At 43.1% G+C, this 26,475-nt stretch overlaps 1 protein-coding gene across 1 annotated transcript in view; it reads left to right on the top strand.

Annotated features, from left to right (window-relative positions):
* Positions 1 to 26,475, top strand: part of SPOCK1 (SPARC (osteonectin), cwcv and kazal like domains proteoglycan 1) — a 517,939-nt gene that overhangs the window by 373,599 nt on the left and 117,865 nt on the right. Inside the window, exon 5 of the mRNA XM_517947.9 lies at positions 13,025 to 13,151. Within this exon, the coding sequence (XP_517947.4) occupies positions 13,025 to 13,151 (127 nt within the window). The remainder of the gene's footprint in view (positions 1 to 13,024; positions 13,152 to 26,475) is intronic.

Genomic DNA, 26,475 nt, shown 5'->3' with positions numbered 1-26,475 from the left:
CACTGTGTCCTCACATTGTGGGAACAGCTAGCCAGCTCTCTGTGGTCTCTTTTATAAGGGCACTAATCCCTTTGAGAGGTGAGTTAATGACCTAATTACCCCTGCCAAAGGCCCCACCTCCTAATACCATCATCTTAGAGGTTAAGATTTTGATATATGGATTTTTGGGGGGACACAAACATTTGATCTACAGCAGTTGTTGCTTTCTCTACTGGTTGAATGAACACTCCACTGCTTGTTTTGCTCTTACCACTCACTTGCAATGCCCAGATTCCCTCTGGAGTGTCAGCCATAGGCGGGCATGACTAGTTCACTCTTGTATCCCTTGTGCCTAGCTCAGGCCTTGGCACACTGCAGGTGTTCATGGCATGTTTAATGGATGAATGAATCAGTTAAATCAAGAAAGGAGCTGGGGGTACAGGGCCAAGCTGGTGCACTTAATGGAAGCTGTGTTAGGTCAGCCGAGTTGCAAAGTGATGCTTACAGTAAGAGTTAGTGCTGTTAATACCATGAGGGAAGTGAGTATATTCCATTTCCTTTTGTTTGCTGCATAGAACCTACCACATTCCTGGATACACAGAAAATACTCAGAATGTGTCTATGAAACTCCCCAGGGAAACTGGAGGTAATGTGTCAATCTGCTGTGAAAGTGGCCCTGTTCTTGAGAAAGAGCAACATAACTAGACTCTGCACCCTGCCCGACCTGGTAGCCTGCTTATTTAGGGCCTTCTCTCTTTGCCTTCCTCTCTTTGTGCAAAGTGACTACACACATCTAAAGTCAGCTCTCCTCTGCAGCTGCAGGCTTGGCCTTGGTGGTGAGAGGATGTCATCCATCCCAGTGGCCCCAGGAGTCTCTCAGACCTGCAGTTCTGTGTTCTTCAGAGTGCTGCAGAATGGCCTTGGATCTGCCTTAAGGAAGTAAAAAAGGAGAGAGACAGGTATTGAGTGTGCACAGTGCTGACTGTCTCGATGAGGGCCTGCATGGCTCTTCACTGGTCCTGAGCCCTGAGGCTCTTCCATGCCTGGCCTAGGTTTATCCTTAAGGACTGCCTCAGCCATGAGGCTTGTAGGCTCCAGAATCTCTTCTCTCTAAGGTCTGATTCCTCTCCCCTTGGTCCACAGGATTCACCCATGTTGCCCTTCAGAATAGGAGGCAACAGGGCTGCCTGAGGCCTGTGTTGCGCACTCAGCCAGAAATAAGCCTGGGGAGGCAGCAGGCGGCATCCTCAGGGGTTCACTTTATGTCCTAGGGAGAAGCACAGAGAAGAGGGGCTGGGTGGTGAGCTGCTCAACCCTGAGAGGCTCACCTCAGCTCAGGCCTGCAGCTGCTGCTCTCTGCCATGTGGGAGCCCAGGATACACCTGCAAACTAATTGAAATATGCTGCAAACTAATTGAAATATGTGATTTCCTGCTAGTCTACCTGGTCTCCAACTTGAGCAGTTTCTCCTTGCACCATTTTCTTCGTCTTGTGGTACGTGGAAAAGTTGGCTTGTTGTTCTTTATGGCTCTGTGATTACCTACAGTTCTTCGGTGGTGGTTCCAAATCCTTTGCATCAGAGTGGTTCTCAGAGCAATACCTGGTAGAAATAGGCAGAGCAGAGGCTTGGGGTGATGAAGTTGTGCTCCTTCAGGGTGCTGGCATTGGGGGTACAAATTGGTGCAACATTTCTGGTGGGTATTTTGACCCCCTTGATTCTTTGATTCCATTTTTGTGGCTCCATCTCATGGAAGTAAATAGACATTCACATACAGGTTTATATACAGGGATGTTCAGTGTGATTCAGGATGTTCAGTGATGACAAGGTTAAATAAATGGAAACATCCCCTTCCTCTAGGTGATTTCTGCTTGAACTCTTGCAGTATTGAGAGCCTGCCTACCAACCTTCTGAGGTAGCTTTCCTGTGTGGACAGCTCTTATGTGATGTTTGAGTTATCTTCCTTAGGTTGAGTCAAAAGGCTTTTTCTTGATAACTTCAACACGGTCTAGGTAGAATAGGTTCTGTCTGGTTCTGCTGTGGAATAGCATTGGGACACATTGGCTTACTACTCCCTGTGCTGACACAATTTTGAGCATCTTGTCTGTACAAGAGGGGCAGTTGAGTACCAACTGTATTGCCCAAAGTGGCCAGTGATAAACAGCTATGTATGAGTGGCTGGGAACACGGGGCAAATGTGTGTGGAGGTGGAGGCTATCTGAGATCTTCTCAGAGAGGGCTGCTACTTGAGCTCACCTTTGGGAACGGATGGGGCATACCGGCAGAAGACAAGTGCTGGAGAAAACACAAGGCCTGGGGAGCTAGCCAGGGTTCTTGACTACCAATCCAGAAAATGTCCTACCAGTCAGGGCCACATAGGAGAGAAGGAGCTTCTCTGGGGCTCCATCTTCTCTCCTCCAACACTGACTGTGAAGAAACTTCTCGAGCACGGGATAAGTAATGATGCGGATCTGGCCGTACCAGCCTCCTGTAGCGCTTTCGTGAATGACCCACCACTAATGTCTTATGGGGAATGGTGTTCAGCCTAAGCTCCTCAAATGCCATGTCTCAATCAGGATCTAGCCTGTCTCTGTGTCTGTCCTGGCATCATGTCCCCAAAGCCACTTCTGCTTCATTTTACTGACTTGCTCCTTCTTAATGGCGATCACACCCAGCCCTCCCAGAACAGGGGGCTTTGCTGCTGGTGACCAGAAAACAATTACAGGTGTTTTCTCTCCCATGGGCACATCCCATGATAATTAATTGCCCTCAAGGAATGTAAGCAAGTGTTTTCCAAGATTAGAACAGCGAAGCTGATGGTGGAATGACATGTGCTTGTGCCAGCCTTTGTATGCACACCTGAGCCTATAATTAGCTGGAATCTGTGCTTTCCCAGCTGCTCTGGCCCCTCCTGTGAAGAAGCAGGATTATGAATGCTCAGGCAGGAGATACCAAATGAAGTTCTCAGCCCTGGGTTTGCTTGATGAGTATTTGCTTTTTTCCAATTAGTGTGTCCATTGCTAAAGATTTCCTCTAAGGTCTCAGGGATAGAGATGGACCTCTCTTTACTGGGCCAATGAAGAAAGTAAAGTAGCAAAACAATAAATCAAACCAAAATGCCAAAGGTCAGTGGACAAAAGGAACAATTTCTTTTCTGACCCTTGTTAGTAAGAAATGGATTTTTAAAACAGAGTGCATCACTAACTATTATCCTAAGGGAATAAAAAAAGCTCAACTGTTCGTTTACATTTCCCTAATAGCTTGCAATTACACTGCTGCTTGGCACTTTTCCTTAGCAAAGCAGAATTTTAGTCAGAGCCTGAGAGTGCCTCTGTGTGTGTGTGTGTGTGTGTGTGTGTGTGTGTAACTGCTTTTGCATGCAGGCCCCAGGGGCCTTGCTTGTTCAACACCTGAACTTTGAGGTAAAACCCCACTGGTGTCTGCCTCACAGATACCCTTAGTGTTACTGGCTGTGCTCTGTCACTCTCTTAATGGAAAGTGCAGACTGCAGTCTCATACCAGTTAGTAGACTTTACGTGGTCACGTCATCCTGTTAGTCTTCATGATCTGGTCAGGAAACATGGAGGATATTGTGAGTTTAATGCTGGAAGTAGGTTTGACTAGTATCCTTGGACATCATATATATATATATAATCATATATATAATACTGTTATATAATAGTATTATATATGACATATAATAACATATACTAATAATTATATATAATTATATATTATATATTTGAAACCAAATATTTATAAAATATAATAATAGGGATAATAAGGATACTACTAATAGGGATAATAAGGATATTAGTATCCCTATTTTATATATGTATATAAAATACATACACACACACTTATATGATGTCCAGGAATACTGGTATCCCTGTTTTATAAATATATATAGAAACCAAATATATAATATATAATTTTATATATTATATATAATTAATGTCACTATATGTAATAAAGAATAATGTTCTATGTAATATAGAATATATTATATGTAATATATAATAATACATATTATATATTTAAATATATTATATATAAATTTGGTTTCACTTATAGGGAAACGTTGATTCAAGTAATGTTCCAAAGTGTGTGAACCACCAGAGATATGGATTGTGATCTGGCAAGTTCATTTTCTTCTTACTGTTTTCCCATTGGCCACATAATTTGCTCCTGGCATATTTAAATATAGCCTGGCTCATGGGATTCCTGAAATTAATAACAAATGTCTTGCCACATAAATATTTTGTTGGAAAAGTTATCAGTCTGTGGATCTTTAATGTCTCAAAATAAGAATAAGAGCAAAAATAGTTAAGGTAACATCTTTTCTGAATAAATTTAGCTGTTCAGAGAAATTAAATATGATTATTATGTTTAATAATCATCCCATTTAATGTATGTTATGGGATGTACATTTAATGCAGTGCTAGCAGTATCTTTGAATTTGTTGCTCAATTTCTGGCACATTCTAGGTAATTAATAAGTGTTTGTTGAAAAAGTAAAGACTGTAGAATCCTAACACATTTGGAATGTTTATACCTTCAGCTTTGATAGCTTAGCTTAAACAGGCCCTCAAAATATTAAGGTGGAAATTTAATTCAGATAGGATTGATCTCACCTCTTCATCTCCACTGAACTTTTGAGGACTGGTCAGGAAGATTTTATCTAGGTAACTCCTTTCTTCAGCCTCCTTCCTGCACTTGGGAGATCTTTCTCTGACTGTGACAACTTTGGTTTCTTTAAGCATTGCTGTAGAAATGCGAGACTGGCGGGCAGGTGTGAGTCCAGCAGCATGTATTTCTTTAGAAATTTTGAAAATGCATTTCCTTTTTAGATTTTGAACAATTTAGATCAGCGATACATGGTCGTAAGAGAATTGAGCAATAGAAAGGCATATAGAGTAACAAAGCAGCAGTTCTGTTTCATGTCCTCAATCCCACTTTTCTTGAGGGTGTGTTACACATTTGGTGTGTGCCTCTTTACTCATTTTCAATTTATTTGCACCTACTCATACAGTGTTTTTGGAAATTCTCATTTGAGGCTGTTCAATCCTCTCATCTATGAAGAATAGATTCTCCTCAGCTGCCTTGGCCATTATGCAGTCCAGGTGAGAGGTACATCGTGGAGTCCCAAGTTGAAATGAACCACAGTCTAGAGTTCGACATTCGGGTACACCAGAGAGATGTTCATGCTTTTGGAATTGCATGCATACCAGACACATATCCTTCTGGTGGGCCTGATTCTGCTCTAAGACTTTTTAAATATGCGCTTTTCCTAGGAGTTTTGAAGGTGCTTGAGAAACCTGGCTTGGGGCTGGGTTGGAAAGCATGCCCTGGGATGATGGCTCTCTACTTCTTCTGGGGCCTGCTTGTCTCTCCTGATACGAGCAAGTCTTGACCTGGATGTGTGGTGACCCTGGCTCTCGTTATCTGGGCCAAGCAAGACGGGGTGAAGCACATAAAGGTGCTGGTATTCCTGTGGTTGACCTCCCAGCTTGAATCAATGGATGCCCTCCACCCTGATGCTGAGGGCTTATCTTGTGGGTATGGGTCCTTTCCATTGCCCCAGGTCTGCTTTCCCATGAAATCTCCCCAACTCACCCCCTCCCTAACAGATTCTCTTGCTCTTCCTTGACTTTTCTCCCTCTTGGGAATGTTGAGAGGAGGAGATGGACAGATCAAATAAAGGGCTTGAAACAATGCCTGGTATGTTATAGGAGCTGGACACATGTGAGCTATTATGGGTAGTAGTAACAGCAGTAGTAGCAGCAGCGGCATAATAAGGCCTCAGTAAATGTTTAGCTGCTGTTATTGTTATTATTACATATTTGTCCTTTTAAATTTCAGCTTCTGTAAACAGCAAGTCTTTTGCACCATTGCGTGTCCAGTAGCGCTTGGGACACCCTCAGGCACATAGGAGTCACTCTCTTCAGTTCTCTTTGCCTTGTTAGGAAAACTGGACTCTTTGGACATGCTTTCACGTCTGGGATCTTCTTCATTTGGAACAGGAGGGAGACACGTGAGCCCACATACCCCACGATGGAAAATCTCTCTCGTGGGAGTCTCTTTCATCAGAGCTGCTTTTGTAAATGACACAGGCCATTATGCTCTTCCTGTGTAATTTTATGACTTAGTATAATGACTCAAATAACCCTAACAACAGAGGAATTATAGTATCATTTTACATGACAGATTATTTCAATGGTTAACATGTTTTTCATTTCAATTAACATTCATTATTTTGTCTCTGGTTCAAAATAGCCACTATGTTAACTATCTGCTTTAGAAGCAATTAGTTTTGATTTGGCAAACAAATTCATTATTTTTGAATAGGCGATTTGATAGTAACATGAAAGTAAAATGCATGTAATCCTTCTGTGCCAGGAAACAAACACTCTTATTATTGGAGAGGGATCATTCTCTGGTGGATTCTTCATCCCTTTGCGCTGACAGGTCTCTGTCTTAGAGATGTGATAAGAGAACAAAGACAGGACAGAAAAGAAGATCCAGTTACTAGGACTGGTTATATATGCCTCATTTTTTCCATCTGTAAAATGGGGTTATTAATAGCATTTACCCTCAGAGTAGTTGCTATGTGTGAGGAATCAGGGAGATGCGTTCAGGGCAATTAGACTGGCATGTAGTAGCCACACGAAACAAGTTGAGTGCTGCTGCTGGTCTTCATTATCTGGAATTGCTTTACTCCTTCAGCAGCTGTTCATATGCAGAGTGGAAACAGTTTTATCTAAAGTTATACAAACATGGTAGATGGCAGAGTGTACTGAGTAAAATGAATGGCCTTCCTTCAGTGACTGAAAGAAAAAGTCAGCAATTCTACACGTTTTTAGCAGCTACTTTCCCCGTTATTAAAATATTTTTGACACAGATTGTTGAATTTCATTCAGCAGGATTATGTCAGGAAATTTACACCTGTACATGTATTTATTGCTAAAAAAAATTACTCTGTCTTGCCACCTGCTTGCTGTCGGCCCTGGCTAGGGCCCCATTATGCCATGGTCAAGTGAAATGCTGGGTCACATTGATGTCTTCAAGGACTCCCTTGGTGTCCCCTGTGGGGGAGGTAACAGGGTATGGGTTGGTGAGGGTGGGGATATCTTAGTGGGGTCCTGTCTAAAACAAGAGTGGGAAACACTGACGTGCGGAGTTGAAGGTTAAGGTTGACATTCCCAGGAACCAGGACAGGAGCACCTTGAAAAGAGGGGTTATGACCTGGGCAGTCCATCTTGCTTGTAGCTGTTGCCATCTTAAAAGATTGTGCTTATAGTCCTGTCAGCCACTCATGGAGAGTTGTTCTTGTAAATAAGATGAATTTGAATAGATTTGTTTCAATACTATATTTTATAAAAATCCTCTGAGTGGGGTTCCAAAGAATTGTTTTATAGCAAAGTAAGTCTTCAATGTGATAATATCAACATGTGATTCTGGGCAGTACTGTTAACTTGTTAGAAGATCCAAATGTTATGTTAATTGAGTACTACCCAATAATGTTGGATGACAGTTCACAGTGTTTGAATTTTTGCTCTAGGCTGCATGTCTTTATAAATACTACTAAACTTAATATCTCTTGCTTATCTAAAAAAACACATAAAATATTGTGAGAAATATAGAAAAACATTATTTCAGCATTCTGATTTATCATTCCTGAATCCTGAAGATTAATATCTGCTGACAGTTTGGAACCACATCATCAGAGGCCCTCATGCAGCTTTGGAAACTGTCTGACTTCTAGAGTATGGGAATCCTTAGCCCGCTGATGCACAGGGGAGCTCCCTCCACCCACTTCTCAGTTGTTTCTAGAGTTTTGTGGGATTTTTTGCTAAATGGTTTTTTTTTTTTCATAGTCTGAATTAGGATTTCTGGAAACAAGAGCCTGTTGCATTCTTGTTGCTTAAAACAACACACCATTTTTGTCTTCGCCATAGTGCTAACATTTTCCAGAAATAAAAGGAGAAAATTCTAAAGGTCCAAATTAATATGTTCACTTATTGACTGAGTAGGATCATGTGCCAAGTGTTCCCCTATTTCTAAGTACCAGAAGCACAAACATGATTAAGGCCCAGTCACCTCTCTTAAGGAGTACATAGTATATTGAGGAAGATAGACACAAAAAGAACTTTCACATTGTAGTGAATGCCACAGTTGGGACTGAACAGGTTATAATGTTGGAATAAACAATGTCATGGTTAACTACTTGGGATGACGTTTACAGGGTCAGCAAGACTTCACAGAAAGCAATGGATTTGAAACTTGAACAAGGAATAGACATTGTTATGCAGACGGAAAATAATTGTCCAGTCCTATAGACTTGAATTTGCATGACACGTGGAAGAGACACTTAAGTGGTAGATATGGCTGGTTGGAGATAGAACTTAATAGGACTGCACGGCAGGGAAAACTGGTATGAGCAGGAAGAGGGAGGTGTCCAGCATGGGCTTCCCAGGCTTTTAGCCTGGGTGTGCCCCATGTCCTGTTGGAATAATAACCTCTTAACCTTTTGTCAAGTTAAATCAAGGTGCTTGCTTGGAAATTAGTCAGAGAACCCAACCAGAAGTGGTCACTAGGCTATGGTGGAGTGGGAGTGCAGCCTGACTGCCTTTGGAGGGACCTAGGAGGCTTCCTGGGGAACTGATATTTTAGCCAGGCCACAGAGAAAGGTGGATGGAGGGGAGAAATGTGGGTCAAGGAAAACCCACATGATGGCACATGGGAAAGAGCTGGCTCTGGGAAACGGATGAGAGTGGCTGGAGCAAAAATTGGTGTTGGTCGTGGTCAGTGTGCATGTGTGTGTTGGGGAGGGGAGCAGGTAGACAGGGAGCCTGTGAAGGTAGGCTGGGACAGTTTAATTCTCAAGCTTGGAGTGTAGACTATGCCCTAGGAGGTAGGGAGAAGATAGAAGGTTTTTTTTTTTGGTTTGTTTGTTTTTGTTTTTTTTTAGACAGAGTTTCGTTCTTGTTGCCTAGGCTGGAGTGCAGTGGTATGATCTCGGCTCACTGCAACCTCCGCCTGCCGGGTTCAAGTGATTCTCCTGCCTCAGCCTCCCAAGTAGCTGGGATTACAGGTGCCCGCCACCACACCCAGCTAATTTTTTGTATTTTTAGTAGAGACGGGGTTTCGCCATGTTGGCCAGGCTGGTCTCGAACTCCTGACCTCAGGTGATCCACCCGCCTCAGCCTCCCAAAGTGCTGGGATTTTAGGCATTGAGCCACAGCACCCAGCTGAAGATAGAGGTTTTAAGCAGGAGAATCACATGATCAGATTTGCACCTAAAAATCATTCCTCTGCTTCACAAACATAATGCTGGGAATTTGATTATACTTTTTTAAAAAAGATGGAGAATATACAGTTGAACAAAAAGGAATAAGAAATGCCAGTGATCTGTTGATTATCTGTCTTCTTGCCATCGTGGATGGCTTGAGGGTTGGGATTTTGTGTGTGGTGCCATCAGCCTGCAGGAGATGTGGCTGCCCCTTGGCACCAGCTGGGCTGGGGTGGATTTAGGGCTCGCTGGCCAATGAGAGAAGGCTGACAGAACCTGCTCTCAGACTAAATTGTTGTGTCACCCCAGTTGACAAATATCTGTGACATTGGGCATAACAATCCCATCAAGATACCTTCACTGGATTTCACTCTTCATTGACTCAAGAGAAATGAAGAAATATCTTGATTAAAAATCTTAGTCCCTTGCCTTGACTGGGTTAGTTATTTTTTATGATTTGCACTGAATTGTGGGGATTAAAATATACAATAGCCAGGGAAGTTATGCTTCCTTGAGCTCACATATACTTGTACATAACTTTACATACTTGGCTTCTGGAAAGAGACTTCAGAATCATGTGCCATCTCCACTAGAGTCCTACCTTGTGGAGGTAAGCAACAGCTGAGTTCACAGCCATCTAACAGGTATTCTTGTTTCATTAGAATTGAGAGCATTCAGAATGGCTTGCCCTTTGTACCCAGAGCCCCCAAGGTGTCCTAGGAGAAGTCAAAGGTGGTTTTACCTGGGCATAATTCATAACCACCTGATATCAAGTATGTCCAGCTTGCTGCTCTGCAGGTATAGAGCCAGGAACAATGTTTCAAAAGACTATTATTTATAAAACTGAAGGTTGGTAATGAAAGTACAGATGCCAAAACAGGGGATGAAAATAGTCCCAGATTGATGCTGGTTTCCTGAACAACTTGCGTTCAACAATTTTACATGATGTAACTTCGCCATATTTCTCAGTGACACTGGGAAAGTCACTTCCTCTCTGTGTCTCTAGTTTCTCACCTAGAAAATAAAGTTATTGAAGTAGAGTAGTTTTAAGGTGTTTTCTCGTTCTGACATTCTGTGATTTTGTGATTAACTGCTGAGATGCCACTGCAGTGGTCAGCACATAGGGACCCCCCCACCGACCCCGCCACCCTACAGGGATATCTTTAGCGTCCAGAATGCACCAGGCCCTCTGATAGGCACCAGTCAGCCTCACCTCGTTGCTTCCCTTTAATGAACTTACTTTAATGGTGAAGTTCAGGTCCAGTGATAGAGATGATTTGTCATTAACTGGTTATTGATAGCTGATTCCATCTTTTCTTCAAAGCCATTGGTTCAGTGCTTACGTCTCCCTCCCTTGACTTTGGCTAAGCTCCCTCAGGCTTTTGTCCTCTGGGGCATCATTATACATGGTTATGTCTGCTCCAGCAAAGCTGCCCACTCTTTGGACTTTATAGCCCCTTTCTGGGAACTCATAACAAGAATTGCTTCAGCTGTAGATATGCACACTGGGGACTGACCCAGGAGCAGGGCTGCTAGATGCCAGAACTACTTCCTGCATTTGCTGATTCATTATCAGTGTCAGACAATCTGCTGTGTGAATGATGATTAAGTCTAGTGTTCTGCTGAAGGAATCACGTACCCTAAGATTAACCCCATGCTGACAGCCCCCTCTTTCACCACAAGGAGTCCCACCCACCATCCCTTTATCAGTATCCTAGAAAAAATCCTGAAAGAGTACCGTATGTTTGATGAAGGATAATAGGAGGCCTCATGCCCATGTAATTTATAAATGCAAATAATAGACTTTAAAAAATCCAGAGGGCAAAGCCAAGGTGAGCAGCAGCTGTGAAAGCAGTGAAGTGTTGGAGAGAAGACCCCAAATGACACACATATGGGTGCCCTCAAAGAATTTTCAAGCGGGTAATCTAGGTTGGGCTGAGATGGGCTAAAGAAGAGAGACACATCCCTGGACACTCTCTACAGCTGCGTGCATGCCATCCGAAATCTAGTTACTGATCAGCTCCACGACTTTAGGCAAGACTGTGGCTCTCATTGAGTTTCAGTTTTCCCCGCTAGTAAGACAAGCAAGTTGAACAAGCAAGGTGATTTCAGGGGACACTCATAAGACTTTCTTCCCTGGTTCTGTGGTTAGACAGGCTCAGTCCTGTGGCCTTCCCAGCCTAGGATCTCTGAGGGCCCCATGTGCTGTGCTGTGGGTACCTGTTGATCCTCTCTGATGTCACCCTCAAAGGTTGTTCCCCAAACAGACCTTTTTCCTCCTACCACCTCCCCCAAATTGCTAGAGTAGGTTTGAGGTAGAATAAGAACCAAATTAATGGTGCTCTTGGCTTTATGCATCTTCCTTTCTTGCTCACTTTCCTTCATTTGGAAGAGGGTAGGTTACCCTAGATACCAAACCTGAATTCCTGAGGACTGGAGATTCATTCCACACCTGGTAGAAAATATTTCCGTCTTCTGCTTCCATGAATTATTTTGAAAATTAAATGCCATTCCAAGCCTGGGGACTGAGGATTAATCACATTTCTATGGTTATGGTAATTTCATCCTCCATACCCCCACCTGTGGGGGCAAGTAATAATTGTAATAATGGCTACCATTTTTACTGCTTCCTATTTTGCAGGCACTCTGCTGAGTACTTCAGATACATCCGCTCATTTAATCTTCATAATATCCACTTGAAGTCAATTCTATTTTCCTCCATTTTACTAATGAAGAAACTGAGATTTGTACCATTAAATACCTTGCCAAGGTCGCACTGTGAGTGAATGACAGAGCTGAGATTTGAACTTGTACTTTCTGACTCCAGAGCCCAAGCACTAATCATCATGCAGGAAGGCCAGTGCCAAACATTTCAAAGGCACAGTAATTGCCTGATTGATGGGCTATCCAGAGACGGGTAGCCTTCAACCAGAACTCAGCCCCAGGGCCCTGGGAGTCGCTCCAAGTGGTTTGCTTGGAGAACAGCTTTGGCTAAGAGAGGAAGGGTGGCAGTAACTGCAGGCCTTTATTTCAGTGGTTTATGATATAGTGATGGGGTTCCTTCCGTGGACATAAGTCATCCTAATAGCGACATTTATCATTATGACAAAGGTTAGAATGGGGGAAAACTTGAGCTGGAATGAAAGAGTAGAATTCTGATTATTTTAACAGTTGAAAGTGACATCACCTCAGAGCCTCTATCAAATGGCAGATTGGAAGCTGGACTGAAATTACTTTAAAATATATCCAGAGATAGTTTTCTACAGCTGTGATAAAGTCTTTCAGTTGTGTTCAGAGGTGTGCTTTTGTCTAAAGCGCTCATTGAGTTGCCTGTGCGTCCTCCACACAAAAGGCTGCCTGTGAGCCCCAGGAGAGTCTCAGACTTTGGGGTGCTGTTCTCTGGGCACCCATGATATGCCACATACGGTATTGGGGCTGATTAAGCCATATTCCCTCACCGTTTTTTTTTTTTTTTCTGTGTGTTGTAAAAATCTTCCCATGTCAGTAGTCATGTTTTCAATGGCTACATTGTTTTCCTCAGTCCATCTGGTTTGTTGAATCTATGCTTCTGGGACAAAATCCTCTGCTTCCTATCAATGAGTTGGAGCAAATGGAAGTACTGGCTAAGGCCCTCAGGATCCCTTGGCCTGGTTGGATAGTCCTTTATTTATTTGGCCTTTTATTCTGGGAACTTAGAGGAAAGACTCATAGGGTCTGGAGCTTCAACTAATTTATCCCCTTTTTTCTCATCTTTAGGCAAAAGAAGGGGAACATGGCCCACAAACACTGGGTTGGACCTTCGAATTTGGTCAAGTGCAAGCCCTGTCCCGTGGCACAGTCAGCCATGGTCTGCGGCTCAGATGGCCACTCCTACACATCCAAGGTTGGTTTTCTTGTCTTTTTATGTTATCAAAAATACTTCATGTCGGCTTGTTCTAACACTTCTCTATGCCAAAACTGGGGCTTGGGAAGCGTGGTGGGCTCCAGGCCTTGCCCTTGAGAAGCTGCTGCATTAGCAGACTCAGAGATGTTCTCTGGCCATGGAGACAAGCAAAATAAAAATATTCTATCCCGTGTAACTGGGCTGGTTGGAGGGTAAGAAGAAGCGATGGTTCTGAGAGTGGCGTGTGATCCTGAAGTTAATCTAGACAAGCTTCCTGGAGAAGGTGGGATAGCCAGCTGTTCAAAAGAGGCAAGTCATATAGCTCAACTGATGGGGAGCAAACCAGTAAGGGGGGGTCGGGATGCTGCCTTGTGCCAGTGCAGTGGAAGGAAGGGGTGTGACGTCAGTGCACACCTAATTATTCACATTTACTGCACATCTAGAATGCATCTGTTCCTGCACAGGCCCCAAATAAGGCACTGTTCTTTTCTGGGGGTGCCTCAGGGATTCACAGATGAATGGGGGTAGGGACAAGTGTGTGACAGGTCATTTTAACTCAAACCAACAAAAAGAAAATTGTTTCACAGAAAAAGGGGCTGGGATAAAATATGTCTATTTATATTTATTGGAGGGATGAGGAAAGGCTTTATTTCTATTGGAAAGATGAGGAAAAGCCTCTTCTAGAGGGGCATTTCACCTAAGCTCTAATAATAGGATTTACAGGCAGGGAGGCAGGGGTTATGGAAGTAAAGAAAGGAGGTGATAATTTGTTCTTGGAACTCTCCTTGGGTGAAGTATGGCCATTTGTGATTTAGAATGGGTACATTTCGCCAGGATAATGAACTAAAGGGAAATCACAGAATTGATGAGTTTGCTTCTTCATTTTCATATCTGACAACCATCCCCTGAGGATCTAACATTGCTAGACACAAAGGAGCCAGTGTATGGGTACATGTGTCAGGGTTTTCTGTAAGACATGGTGGGTGGGAGTAGAGCTCTTGCCCTCCCCATCTCCTCCAGCCAGAGCTACACCATTTTCATCTGTCTTCCTGTTTTTCTGTGTAAGGTTTAACTTGCAGAGTGGAGCCCGTGACTAAAGAGTTGCTGTAGGGGACATCGTGGTGACTCCTGGCCACACTGCTGCATGGTTCTTGGGCCTTTCTGCTGGGACCTCCTTCTTGTCATGCTCCCACTGCACAGACAATTGGCGACTTCTGTTCTCTGTGATCCCCTCACCACCTTGACCCTCACACCATGGAGATGTCACAGGCTCATGATGATCCTCACTGCTTGCTGTCCTCAGAGACTTATCAGGGTTATTTAGAGGCTGTGACCACTTTTCCCTATCGATTTTGTGATGCATGGGTCATATATCTTTATGATTTTGTCCACTAATAGTTGAGTTTTATCCTCCCAGATGTTCACATTTTTCTAACAAAGGAGAAGAAAAATGTGTTTCTTTCAAACAGGAAAGTGGACAGGTACATATGTCTGGCTTGTACTCAGACCCATGGGATCTGCTTTAGGATTCAATAGCATATCATTGCTTGATTGGTTCCTTGGTTCATTCAACAGGTATCATTTGATCCATTTCTAGTGCCAGGCACTGTGGTAGGTGCTGGGGAAATTTATAACATAATGGGAATAAAAGAGTTGGCTCTTCTTCATGGCCAGACTCAGGAATCCTTAACTCTAACTCCAGACCTGTTCTGTGAGTTAGAAATTCTTTGTCCAAGATTATAGCCTTTCTCAATAGCCATAGCCCATCTCAGCTCAACTAAACCCACACTTCCCCATCCCCTTACTCTTTTTAGCCCCTAATAGATTCAACATTTTTGATAGTTTATAGTAACAGGACTTGCTTTTGACACCCTAGCCATGTCTGGAATGGTGGATTTAAAGGGGACACTGATGAGTCATTTCTATCCCCCATTCCCAAAGGCAGATCAGGCCATCATTGTCTTTCACTTAAGGCCCAGATCCTAGGTGTGTAAACAATCATCTGGAGATGCTGTTAAAATGCAGATTCTGAGATGACAGGTCTGACATTCTGCACTTCTAGCAGTTTCCCAGGTGATGACCAAGCTGCTGGTCCACAGACCACACTTTTAGTAGCAAGGATATCAGTGTTTATAGAACCCTTCTAATAGGTCTCCCTGCCTCCAGTCTGCCCCTTCTGCTACCCCAAAGTCAATTTCCACATATCCGAAGAAGGAGAATTTTTGTAATAAAAGTCTGTGTGTCTCCTCTGCTAAAAATGCTCAGCTAGCTCTCCCTTGCCACTATCATTACTAATGGGGCCCTCCAGAGCCTGCCCCCTTTTGCTCCAGGTCACTCACTGTAGAAAGAATCTTTCATTCATTTGTTCAGCAGCTCTTATTGAACACTTGCAGTTGTTGTATGCACTGTGCAAAACATGGGGTGAGGGCAGTGGCAAATAAGACAGGCACCATTCCTACTCACTTGGAAGTTACCATCTGGTAGGGAACACAGAAATAAACAGGTAACCAAGCATATAAATATGTAATTTCAAATTTTAGTAAGTGCTATGAAGCATAGTTCTGAAAGAGAGGGTTGGAAAGAGACTTGTTTTATAGGGGATGGTGATCCGGGAAGATGTCTCTGAGGGGGTGTCCTTTAAACTGAGAGTGGAGGAGTAGAATGTTCCAGATAGAGAAAATAGCATGGGCCAATGCAGTAAGTCAGTGTGAGGTGTTTGAAGAACCATGAGGATGCCCCTGTGGAGAAACATGAGATAAGAAGGAGAGGGAGGATATTGAAACCATCTAAGCAGGGACACTTAGCCAGCCTGGAAGGTGAGAAGATGATCTGGCAATTCCAGGCTGGAGGGATACTCGGTATTGTAATTGCCTTAAGAATGTGAGATCCCAGAGGCAGAGACCGTTTATAGTGGTTGCTCAGGCATGGGGCATAGTAGATAGTGGCTGCTCAGAAAACATCATTACCAAGAGAGGAGCCAAAAAAGAGTCTAGCTGAGAAGGAGTGGGGAGATTCCAGTCCGCATAACTCAACTTGGATTTGAGTCAATGGAGTGCAGAGAGCTTTGCAATAGAAAAAAACAAGCCATCCCTATCCTGGGCCAAGCTGCTTAGCTGAACACTCAAACTGGGGCTCTGGCAGAGACTTAGCAGCTCCTTGCAATGTTTCTCTCTTTGTGAAGATCCTGTTTGTGCTGTTCTAATTATTCCTTCCAGCTCTGGAGCAAACTGTCTGATCCTCAGCCTGAGACTGGAGATGAGCCATGAGATGTCTGAGTACTCAGGACTGTTTGGGCAAGTGGCGTATTGTACATCAAACCCCAGCAAAAACCTGCTCACTCACCTCTGCCTCTCATTCGCAGGAGGAGCTTAAAATGCCAGCTCCCTGTGAACCTTGAGCTGCAAAGAGCAGTGGTAACCTGTCAGACATGGCTGAAATGCTGTCAGTTGCCCGGGGAATAGCTCTGGAAATGTTCGCTGGTCAAAGCCTCTTGGTAGTTTGGGCAGGAAAGTTGGCTTTTTGGATATGGGAAGGTTGCCTGCTTACAAGTACTTAATAGCTGGTTTGAGAAGGATTGGGAAGACCCCTTTGCAATGACTTCTGATTCTTCATAAGAGGAGTGGCATATACATACTGCTGGGCCTGGCCCTCAGACCTTCCCAAACAGCATCCTGATGTTCCTTTAGTGTCTTTGAATTCCTACACCAGCCTGACCAGCTTCTCAGTTTCCCAGACTTGCTTAACCCTTTTCCTGGGGCAGAAGAAGATGTCTAAAGCCATCTTACCAAAGGTTGTAATATTCTTCTCCCATATTCCATGTAGGATATGCCGAAGCCCCAAAAGACAAGGATAGTGGGAGTTTTACACCCATGGTCTCCTGCCTGGGTATCTGTGATCTGTTCACTTCTATTGGAAGATAAAGGGAAAAGAGTGGTGGGAGGGGCACTGCTGCAGTGGGAAATGGCATGGGTGTTGGTTCTTGGCATTAGTGTGCTAGTCTTCTGTCTTATGTGAACATCTAGAAGTTTGTGTTTTCTCTTTCTTAACATAGTGGGGCAAATATTACTTAATCTGAAGCTGTGTTTTGATTGCTGAAGACTTCTGAAGCAGAGGACAATTCTAGACCCCTGTGGCATTCTATGAGGCTTCCTTCCAAGGGGGCTATTTCAGTCTGGTTGGATTTACTACTGGAGTGTTTTAGACATTGCTCCTAAATACCTGGCCACTTATTTATTGAGGTTCAAAAAGATGATTTAGTCTCAGAGACAAACCTGTTGGAGACCACCAGTAGATGCTCAATTAGTAAGAGTGAATTAGTTAACTGTAAAGGAGCAAATGACTTCCCATCCCATGGAGTTAGAACCTTTTTTGGATCATCGGTGTCAGGAAACAAAGGACAGATGAGACCATGACGCATGTGTAGTTGGAGGTGATTCAATGTCATTAAGTCAAAATCATAAAAATTAGTTTTGGCAAAAATATGTTACTGTCCCCGTCCCATCATCATCAGGGAAACCCACACTCCATAATACGTAATCACATTTCTCCAGGTGAATTGTTTACTCCTTCAAGATGGGTTCCATGGCTGTGTGAGCATCACCAGGGCAGCTGGAAGAAGAAACCTGAGCATCTTCCTGTTCTTGATGCTGGTATCTGTCCTTGGGTTTCATCAAACAAGCTTTCCTTCTGCTTCCGGGCCCCCAATAGTCAGAGGTTCCTAGAAGTGGTGGATGCATTGTGGAGTCTTTTTCTACAGCAGGCCTCTTCTAATGCCCTGATACCAGGGACGCCACTCAGAGCTGTGTGACTCCCTCAGGATCAAAGATAAAGTGCACAGGAAGGCACAGAGTCTTGAGATGAAAGGATGTAAGATGTTACATGGCAATAAATGTTTATTCAGACACTATAAAGCATAATCCATAAAAGATAAGGAACAGAAGGGTACTACAGGGAATTGACAAATGGAAGGCCAACAGTGCAGCTGGTTTGAGAGTGTGATATAGACTCTGACCCTTCGCTTGGCTTCCAGGCAGTAAGGATCGCCCTAGTAATTTCTTAATTACTCTTGATACTGCATTTTTATGGCAAGGAAGACTGAAGTAAATTTCTGACTTTATTGAATTCAGAAATTCAATAAATATGTATTGAGTTATTTCCTCCTCTGTACCATACACTGTGTTAAATACTAGGGATATGGCAAAAGACAAAATAGACAAAGCCCCAGTTTTCATGGAACTTACAAGGAAGGTAGACAAATTGAAAAGCAGTCTCCTTTCATTAGAATAGGTGTTTAGGTAAGGGACATTTGGGAAGCTGCAGGAACACAGAGCAAGGCCACCTCAACCAGTTTGGAGGTGTAAGCAGTCTTCTTTGGGGAAGCGATGGTTCAGGTGAGATCTTAAGGCTGGAAAGAGTCAACCGGAGTAAGAGCTGGGGGCACAGGAGCTCATTCAGTCAGGGAGGAGGGGGTCAAAGAGGTGAGAGAAAGCATGGCACCTTGAAGGAACTGGTGACTGTCAGTGTGGCTGGGTCACATGTGAGGTAGAGAAAGGGGTTCACTAGCTGTAGAAATGAGGCTAGAAAAGTCACCAAGGGCCACATTTTGCAGGGGCCACATGAAGGGGTTTGGACTTTACCTGAAGAGTATTGGGGAACCTACCAAAGGTTTATATTTTTGAGTATGCTTACACTGGCTGCAGGGTGGGCATGGTTGGGGCAGGATTGGAGGCAGGGTGACTGTGAGAAGCCTCCTGGAATCATCTGGGCCTGGTGTGAGAGAGGCCTGGATTTGCAGAGAGGGTGCAGGGATGGATAGAAAACCATCTAAAAAGTTATTTGGGAAGCTACAGCTGGTCTTAGCAATGATTTGAATTTCAGATATAGTCATTACAGCTCCGAGCCCAGGAGGACTTCTTCACCGTCTTCAGCTTGGCGGGACTTGCAAGTCCTCCTGCCTGCAGCTTTGTGGTTTTGTCCTGGACCATCTGAGAGCCCAGCACTTCTGGAATCCTTTCCTTTCTTTTCTGTTATCAGTATAGAAAGAGTAAAGCTTGCTGGGGGCCTGATTGCCCGCTTTTAATTCTGTCCGCTGGAAGAGAAGCACTGATGCTGCTGACTGGACCCTGGGCAGCCCAGGCTTCACCCAAGTGGGCAGTCTCAGGCTTTCTCACTCTGGAGGAGAGAGCTGCTTTAGAAAATGGGAGGAGATCTGGTGAGGAACTGGGCTCCTGGGAGCTCAGAAAGGAGCAGAGGAGGAGGTTGCTACTGCTCCAGGTCCTGGCTCTGGTTGTGGTGGGGGGTGGGGGTGTCTAATTGCCAGGCCTCCTTTGATAGGACTTTATGGACTTCAGTCATCTGGGCCCACCTGACTGAAGCTCAGATGTCAGGGCTGACTTCTCACTTCCCAGCACTGGGCCTTGTCTTTGAGGAGAGGGCCCACCAAGCGCCACCACTGTGAGTCTTGAGAGCCAGCACCGTTCACTGGCATCAGCTTGGCTGTTGGTAATCGGCGACCAAGCAGGCAAACACCCGTCTGCTGTCACTCCCCTCCCCCTGACATTCTCTTCCTTAATTGCTGTTAAACAATTAGCAAATGGCTCAATTATGTCTCGACACAGAAGAGAGATGCAGAGTTAAGAACTGCTGTGGAGGAAAATGTTTCTCTTCCCTTCTGCCTGAGCACGTGTGAGGGAGGCGAGAGAGCACTTGCTTTACAGGGTTGGCATTTCTTTCAGCATATTGTCGCTGCAGATTATATTATTTTTTCAGAGGCATCTTAATAGTTTCCAACAATTGCTACCTTGTAAAGGTCATGTTTGAAGTTCTTGGCAAGTAGAGTCTGTATTGGCCGACATTGCCTAACAACAGGCTATTCTCAGGGTCGGAGCAAATCAGGGTTGTGGATGTGTAAGACTTCTCAAGATGGCTTTAAGCTCAGCATGACTTCTCTGTCTCCCAAGGCTTTTATGACCTTGTGACCATGTCAGGCATAGGAGGTTTTTATGTGTGGCTACTTTTCTTTTAAGCAGAGTCGAGACTGTTGGTGTTTTCAGGAGTATTTTTTGGATAGTCCTGCTCCCACCAGACCTGTGGGTTGAAAATTGGCTTTACTTGCAAATGGCTTATTGGTGAGGGCCTTGCTTCTGACTAAGCAGAAAATAAAATTATTGGAAACTGAAGGCAGAAGATTGCACTTGCGCATGTTGTGCATCCACAGGCTGGAACACAATGCCAATAGCAATGGCGTTAAGGATGAGAGCAGCAGCAGCAGCAATTAGGCAAGTCACTGGATGTTCGCATCTGTGCAGCACTGAGGGGAGATGAGAAGTTAAAATTCTGATTTCATCCATGCCTACTCTTGGATGGTAGTGGGGAAAAGAGTCTTGTGCAGATAGACCACAGTGGACATCAACAGTCCAATAAGGCAGCGGTCCCCAACCTTTTTGGCACAGGGACCAGTTTCGTGGAAGACATTTTTTCCCTGGGCCATGTCAGGGATAGTTTTTGGATGATTCAAACACATCACATTTATTGTGCACTTTATTTCTATTATTATTACATAATAATACACAATGTTGTATAATTATTTTGTCGTAATGAAATAATTATACAACTCACCATAGTGTAGCATCAGCGGGAGCCCCGAGCTTGTTTTCCTACAACTAGATGGGGATGGTGGGAGATAGTGACAGATCATCAGGCATTAGATTCTCATAAAGAGCATGCAACCTAGATCCCTTGCATGTGTAGTTCACAGTAGGGTTCGCACTCCTATGAGAATCTAATGCCACCGCTGATGTGACACGAAGCGGAGCTCAGGCAGTAATGCTCGCTTGCCCACTGCTTATTTCCTGCTGCGGGCCAGTTCCTAACAGACCACAGACCAGTAGCAGTCCATGGCCTTGGGGATGGGGACCCTGCGATAAGGCATTTGAGTGGTAGATTTTATTATTTTGGTTTTGTTTGTATTAGTCCATTATCTCACTGCTATAAAGAAATACCTGAGACTGGGTAATTTATTTTTAAAAAAGAGGTTTAATTGACTTATGGTTCTGTAGGCTGTACAAGCTTCTGCTTCTGGGGAGGCCTCAGGAAATTTATAATCATGGTGGAAGGTGAAGTGGAAGCAGGCCCATCTTACATGGCAGGAGCAGGAGGAAGAGAGAGAGATGAGGAAGATGCCACACACTTTTGAACAAACAGATCTCCTGAGAACTCTTATCACGAAAATGGCACCAAAGTGGGGATCAGCCCCTGTGGTCCAATTACCTCCCACCAGCCCCACCTCCAACACTGGGGATTACAATTCAACAGGAGATTTGGGTGGGGACACAGATCCAAACCATATCACTGCTGCTTAGAAAAAGCCAACAAATGAAGTTGTATGTGTTTGGAGAAGTACTCAGTGGCATCTAACCAACTTCACGTGATTTTGCTTTATACATTCAACAGTTTGAGGGTTGGGGACAAACACTCAGTGTCAGATGACTGAATTTTGCCTTTTCCACCCAGTCCTTGCTCATTTTCAACCTTCTTTCCTTAGCCAAATATCATTTAATAAAAAGAGCTAGTTTACATTATGTGAAAATCCTCAACTATTAGTTTAAATAGAGTTCATGTGCTAGTTTTGTTAGAATTATCCTCTTTTCTGATTTTCAGGGCTTTTGGAAGGAGAAAGTCAGAATAATATTTAAAATATTAATTGTGCGTTAGTTAGGATATAGGTTGTAGCTGCTATAACAAAAACCCAAATTAAACAGAGGCTTATAACGGGATTACATTTTAGCTCTTGCTCCTGTAAACATTTACCAAGGTAAGCAGCCCAAGGCTGATGTGCAGCCTCCAGACTGGCAATGACCAGGATCCTTTTAGCCTGCTGTCATTCTCAGTGATTGGAATTGCTAAGCTTCTGTCTCTGGGTCCAGGATGGCTGCTACATCCAGCCAGTAGGATAGAGGAAAAGGAAGGGGGCACAATTGCGAAGCCACTAGTGTTACTTCTGTTTACATCCCACTTGCCAGAACTTAATCATAAGGCCACACTGCAAGCTTCAAGGGAGGCTGGGGAATGTCGTTTTTATTACAGGCAGCAATGTATCCAGCCAAAATAGGAAAGTTACATTATTAAAAGAAGGACAAAGCCAGCGTGGTGGCTCATACTTGTAATCCCAGCACTTTGGGAGGCCAAGGTGGGTGGATAACCTGAGGTCAGGAATTTGAGTCTGCTCAACATGGTGCAACTCTGTCTCTACTAAAAATACAAAAGTCAGCCGGGCGTGGTGGTAGGCACCTGTAATCTCAGCTACTCTGGAGGCTGAGGCAGGAGAATCTCTTGAACCTGGGAGGCAGAGGTTGCAGTGAGTGGAGATCACACCATTGCACTCTAGCCTGGGCAACAGAGCAAGATTCTATCTTACAAAATAAAACAAAAAGCAGAGTAGATATTGGGGTTATCCAGCAATCACTACCACAGTGATATTTAAATAATAAATAATAATAACGACACAAAAACAGTAATTATTGAGCATATTAAGCACTATCACATTGTGCTAAGTGCTGCAGTATTCTTTATTTTATTTTCTGTATTATTTCATCTAGCTCTCACAGTAAACCTATAAGGTAGGTACTATTGTCAGTCCTAAATTGAAAATGAGAAAACTGAAGCTATACAACTTTTTTCAGGTCAATATTGCTGGTAAGTAGCAGAGTAGATATTTGAACCCTGGTCTGTCTGACTCAAGAGCTGCAATTTTTACTTCCACAAGTGAAAAACCATCTGAAAAGTAATGTAAAATACTAGTTGTAATATCAGAATGCTTTTGATTTTAATGACAGAAACATGACCCAACCCAAAAAAGGACAGTTACTGGCATAAAAGACTAGAAAGCATATTGGGGTAGCCAGGCCTTAGAGAAAGAAGGAAACCTTCAGTGTTGCCACCACTCCGTTTCTTTCCATCTCTCGTCTTTGTTTGCTTCTACTCGTATTTATTCTGCAAAGAGGCTTTCTTCCCTCAGCAGAGAATAGGGATTTTAATAGCCCCAGATTCACTTGCTCCCAGCCTAGAAACACCAAACAAATTTACTCATGTTTTAACCCTGGCAAAAGATTCCAACTAGCTCATTTTGAATCATGTGCCCTTCCCTTAATGAAATCTTATATCCAGGCTGATATGGCCCTATGGTTGGCCTACTCTGGTCACATGAACCTCTTCATCCCAACCTTCGCTATGAATAAGAGTTAAGATTTTTTTTCAGCACAAGAAGTGGGAGGAAAAGAGTTTATACTGCATGAATAAAATTTAATAAGTAGTATACCACCCAATCACGTTTTTAAATATTAACTATGTTAGCCTCATTAAATGCTATGGCCGCATGAGCCTGGTTTGAGCTGGTAAGAATGTATTAAGGCATACTGTGTTTCTAGGAATGATGGGCATAGAGGGGCATGCAAGGCAAGTTTTTATCCCAGACATGTTGTTTAGCTGAAGAGGAAGTTCATCTATGGGAATGTGATCTAGTGTCATTTTAATTCAGGATGTTTTTAAACCATTTGGCTTAATGCTTTAATACTTTCTTCTGATCATGGGACACATCTGTCCTTAGTTCTCCCAGCATTTATTTCTTCTTAGAACATGCCAAGATAACACAGTATTTTTGGCTCCTGAAGATAAACTTTCAGGCAAAATGGTTATTGTGACATTTTCAGAAAGCACAGATGTTCAGACATCATCCATTGTGAAAATACATCCACAGAATTTACACAGACTACTTAAGCATGCAGATTAGTCATGAAGTTAGAGCAGAAGGAAGCAATTCAACTAATTATTTTACCACTTATTTCTATGTTCTGTATGCAAACATGCATTTAACCAAGATTTGAAGAATAGGTTTTCATTTCTTCTTCTCAAATGCCCTGAGTAGAATGCCATGTAATTAGTTAGTGCTTTTGTTAAAAACACATTAAGAAGAATACCTTCTTGTTGTTAGTTCTGTTGAATGCACAATTAAGCCATTTGATAAAGCAATTACCTGAACAGGAAGATGCTTGGCCTCACTTCATCAGGAGATGAAATTAAGGATTAGGTAAAATTGCACAGCACATGATATCTCTGCCTACCAATCCTTTAAAAGACAGAAAGGTCCCTGGCCAGAATGAATAGACGCAGTGCTATAAGCCTAATTAAATCACTGCAAACAACTTTAATTAAGTTCATGATCATGTCGCTTTTGTTTTTCTTTAAAGGAGACAAACAGAATATTCCCTTGCTGACATTCTGCTCAAATAAGTATGGTCAGACTTCTTCACATTTTTCAAGAGAACATTTCAGCGCCAAGATGTAGGTAGTGCTCAGTGAAGCTGATCTTACTTTATAAGCCCTAGCCTGAGACCTGTGTGTTATATGAAGAAATTAAGGAATATTAACTGGGTTGGGACTTACCATGAGTTGTTGCCATAATTGTGTATTGAAGGAAATGGGCTTTAATGATGCTCTTATTTTTACCAAAGCAAGTTTTCTTTTTTTTTTTTCCCCTTTCAGAAACAAATGAAACCTTTGGGAATCTTTGTATACCATGAACAGAACAGAAATGCTTCTTCCTCTGAACAAGGGTGTCCTTCTTGAGCTGCTAGGTTCTGTCCAGGAAGGTGCTCAGAACAGCAAAACTCCAGTAGCAGGAAAGGCCCTGTGTCCAAATAAGCGAGTTTTCCCAAGTTCTCATCCAAAAGCAGTAAGGACAGCTTTTGAATCCAAACCTCCCCAAAGTCAGGCTGTACAATGGCAGGCAGGTAAGAAACTTGGATGCTATAGGAAACTGGTGACCCCAAACAGTTTGGTCAGATTGAGCTCATTAGAAGTATTTCTTTGCTTTCTCTTCTCCAGTGGAGAGGCCAAAAGATGATATGTATCAGTGAGGGTGGGATGCCCCAAAGGTGTCTCTAATCAAGATTCACTACATCATGCATGTTGTCTTCTACCATTTTCTGCTGGAAGCTATCTAGTCCAGCCACCTGGCTTCTCTTTATAATAAACCAATGCACAACCCAACTCCCTGGCACCAAACAAGGGACAAGGAGAGGTGGAATGGAGAGAATGCATCAATTGTTTTTGGCAATTTAATGCACTGTGATGATCCCTCACCCACATCTAGCCCTACAAAAAAGGAGGAACCATTTTCCTGGGATTTTAACTGTAAGGCTTATCATAAGCACCATCTCCTCAGTGAACCCTCCTGAGCTCTTTGTGCCAAATTAGCCCATTTCTTTCCTGTAAACTCCCCTTTTGGAGCACTGATTCCATCACATTGGAAATGTTGTTGTACACGTGGAAATCCAGCCGTATGATAGACTAGAGTCCCTGAAAACTCTCTGATACCGAACTCCTAGTTATAATGCAGACATTATTTTAATAGTTGAGCTTGCAAGATGTAAGGGAAATCCCTGGTTGTAGGGAGAGAGGAGCACTGAAATCCAGACAGAATCCTGACCATGACTCTGGGGGGTGGGGAGGTAGGGAAGCTCAAGAGATTTTAAGGTAACAGCTGCATGCTCCAGTGCAATAATATGCAGCTGTTGCCCCAAAACCTCTTGATTAGCTTGACTGGCTCCTTTCTGTTGACTGGATACAATGCCTTAAGTCCTAACATAGTGAGAAGTTGGAGCTGAAACCACAAACATAAATCCAAGACCTTCAGTGGGTTCACCCTGAGTTAAAGGGTGGGAGAGATATATATATATACACATGTACATATACATATACATATATACATATGTGTGTGTATATATTTATGTGTATATATATATTTATATATACACACACATATATATATTTTTAAATCTGTTAGTAAAACAGGGCAAAAGAACACTTGCCAGTTTCAGCTTGGACTCTGGTTAGAGAGAGAAAAGATCCCTGGTGAAACTTTTATAACAGAGAACTTGCATTCATTCAGGGCAAAGGTTTTACACAAAATATTTAAAGACATATATAGGACACAGACATAAACCAATCAGAAAAAGTAGTGGCAAAAACCACAATTACTTTTGCCCCAACCCATTATACCTCAATAGAGCCGTTTAAAAAGTATGTATATTAAAAATGAGACCTGTGGAGAGTGTCCAGAGATCAGCACATTCTTCCAGTCACCCACGTTTGTTTCTGTGTTTCTCATTTTTGATGCTGGTATTGTCCCTCACTGAGAAAGATCCTGCTTTGCTCTCTCATCTAGGCTGAGGAATGTCAGAAAATGGAGGTGACACTTTTCAAATGTTTTTCCCGTGAAAAATTGAAAGATAAAAAAGGTGTGGGCACCCCGAACACTCAATCACTC

This window comes from Pan troglodytes, chromosome 4, assembly GCF_028858775.2.
Source record: "Pan troglodytes isolate AG18354 chromosome 4, NHGRI_mPanTro3-v2.0_pri, whole genome shotgun sequence".
Taxonomy (NCBI): domain Eukaryota; kingdom Metazoa; phylum Chordata; class Mammalia; order Primates; family Hominidae; genus Pan; species Pan troglodytes.
Note: the sequence above shows the minus strand (reverse complement) of the source record. Positions and strands in the feature narration are given on the sequence as shown.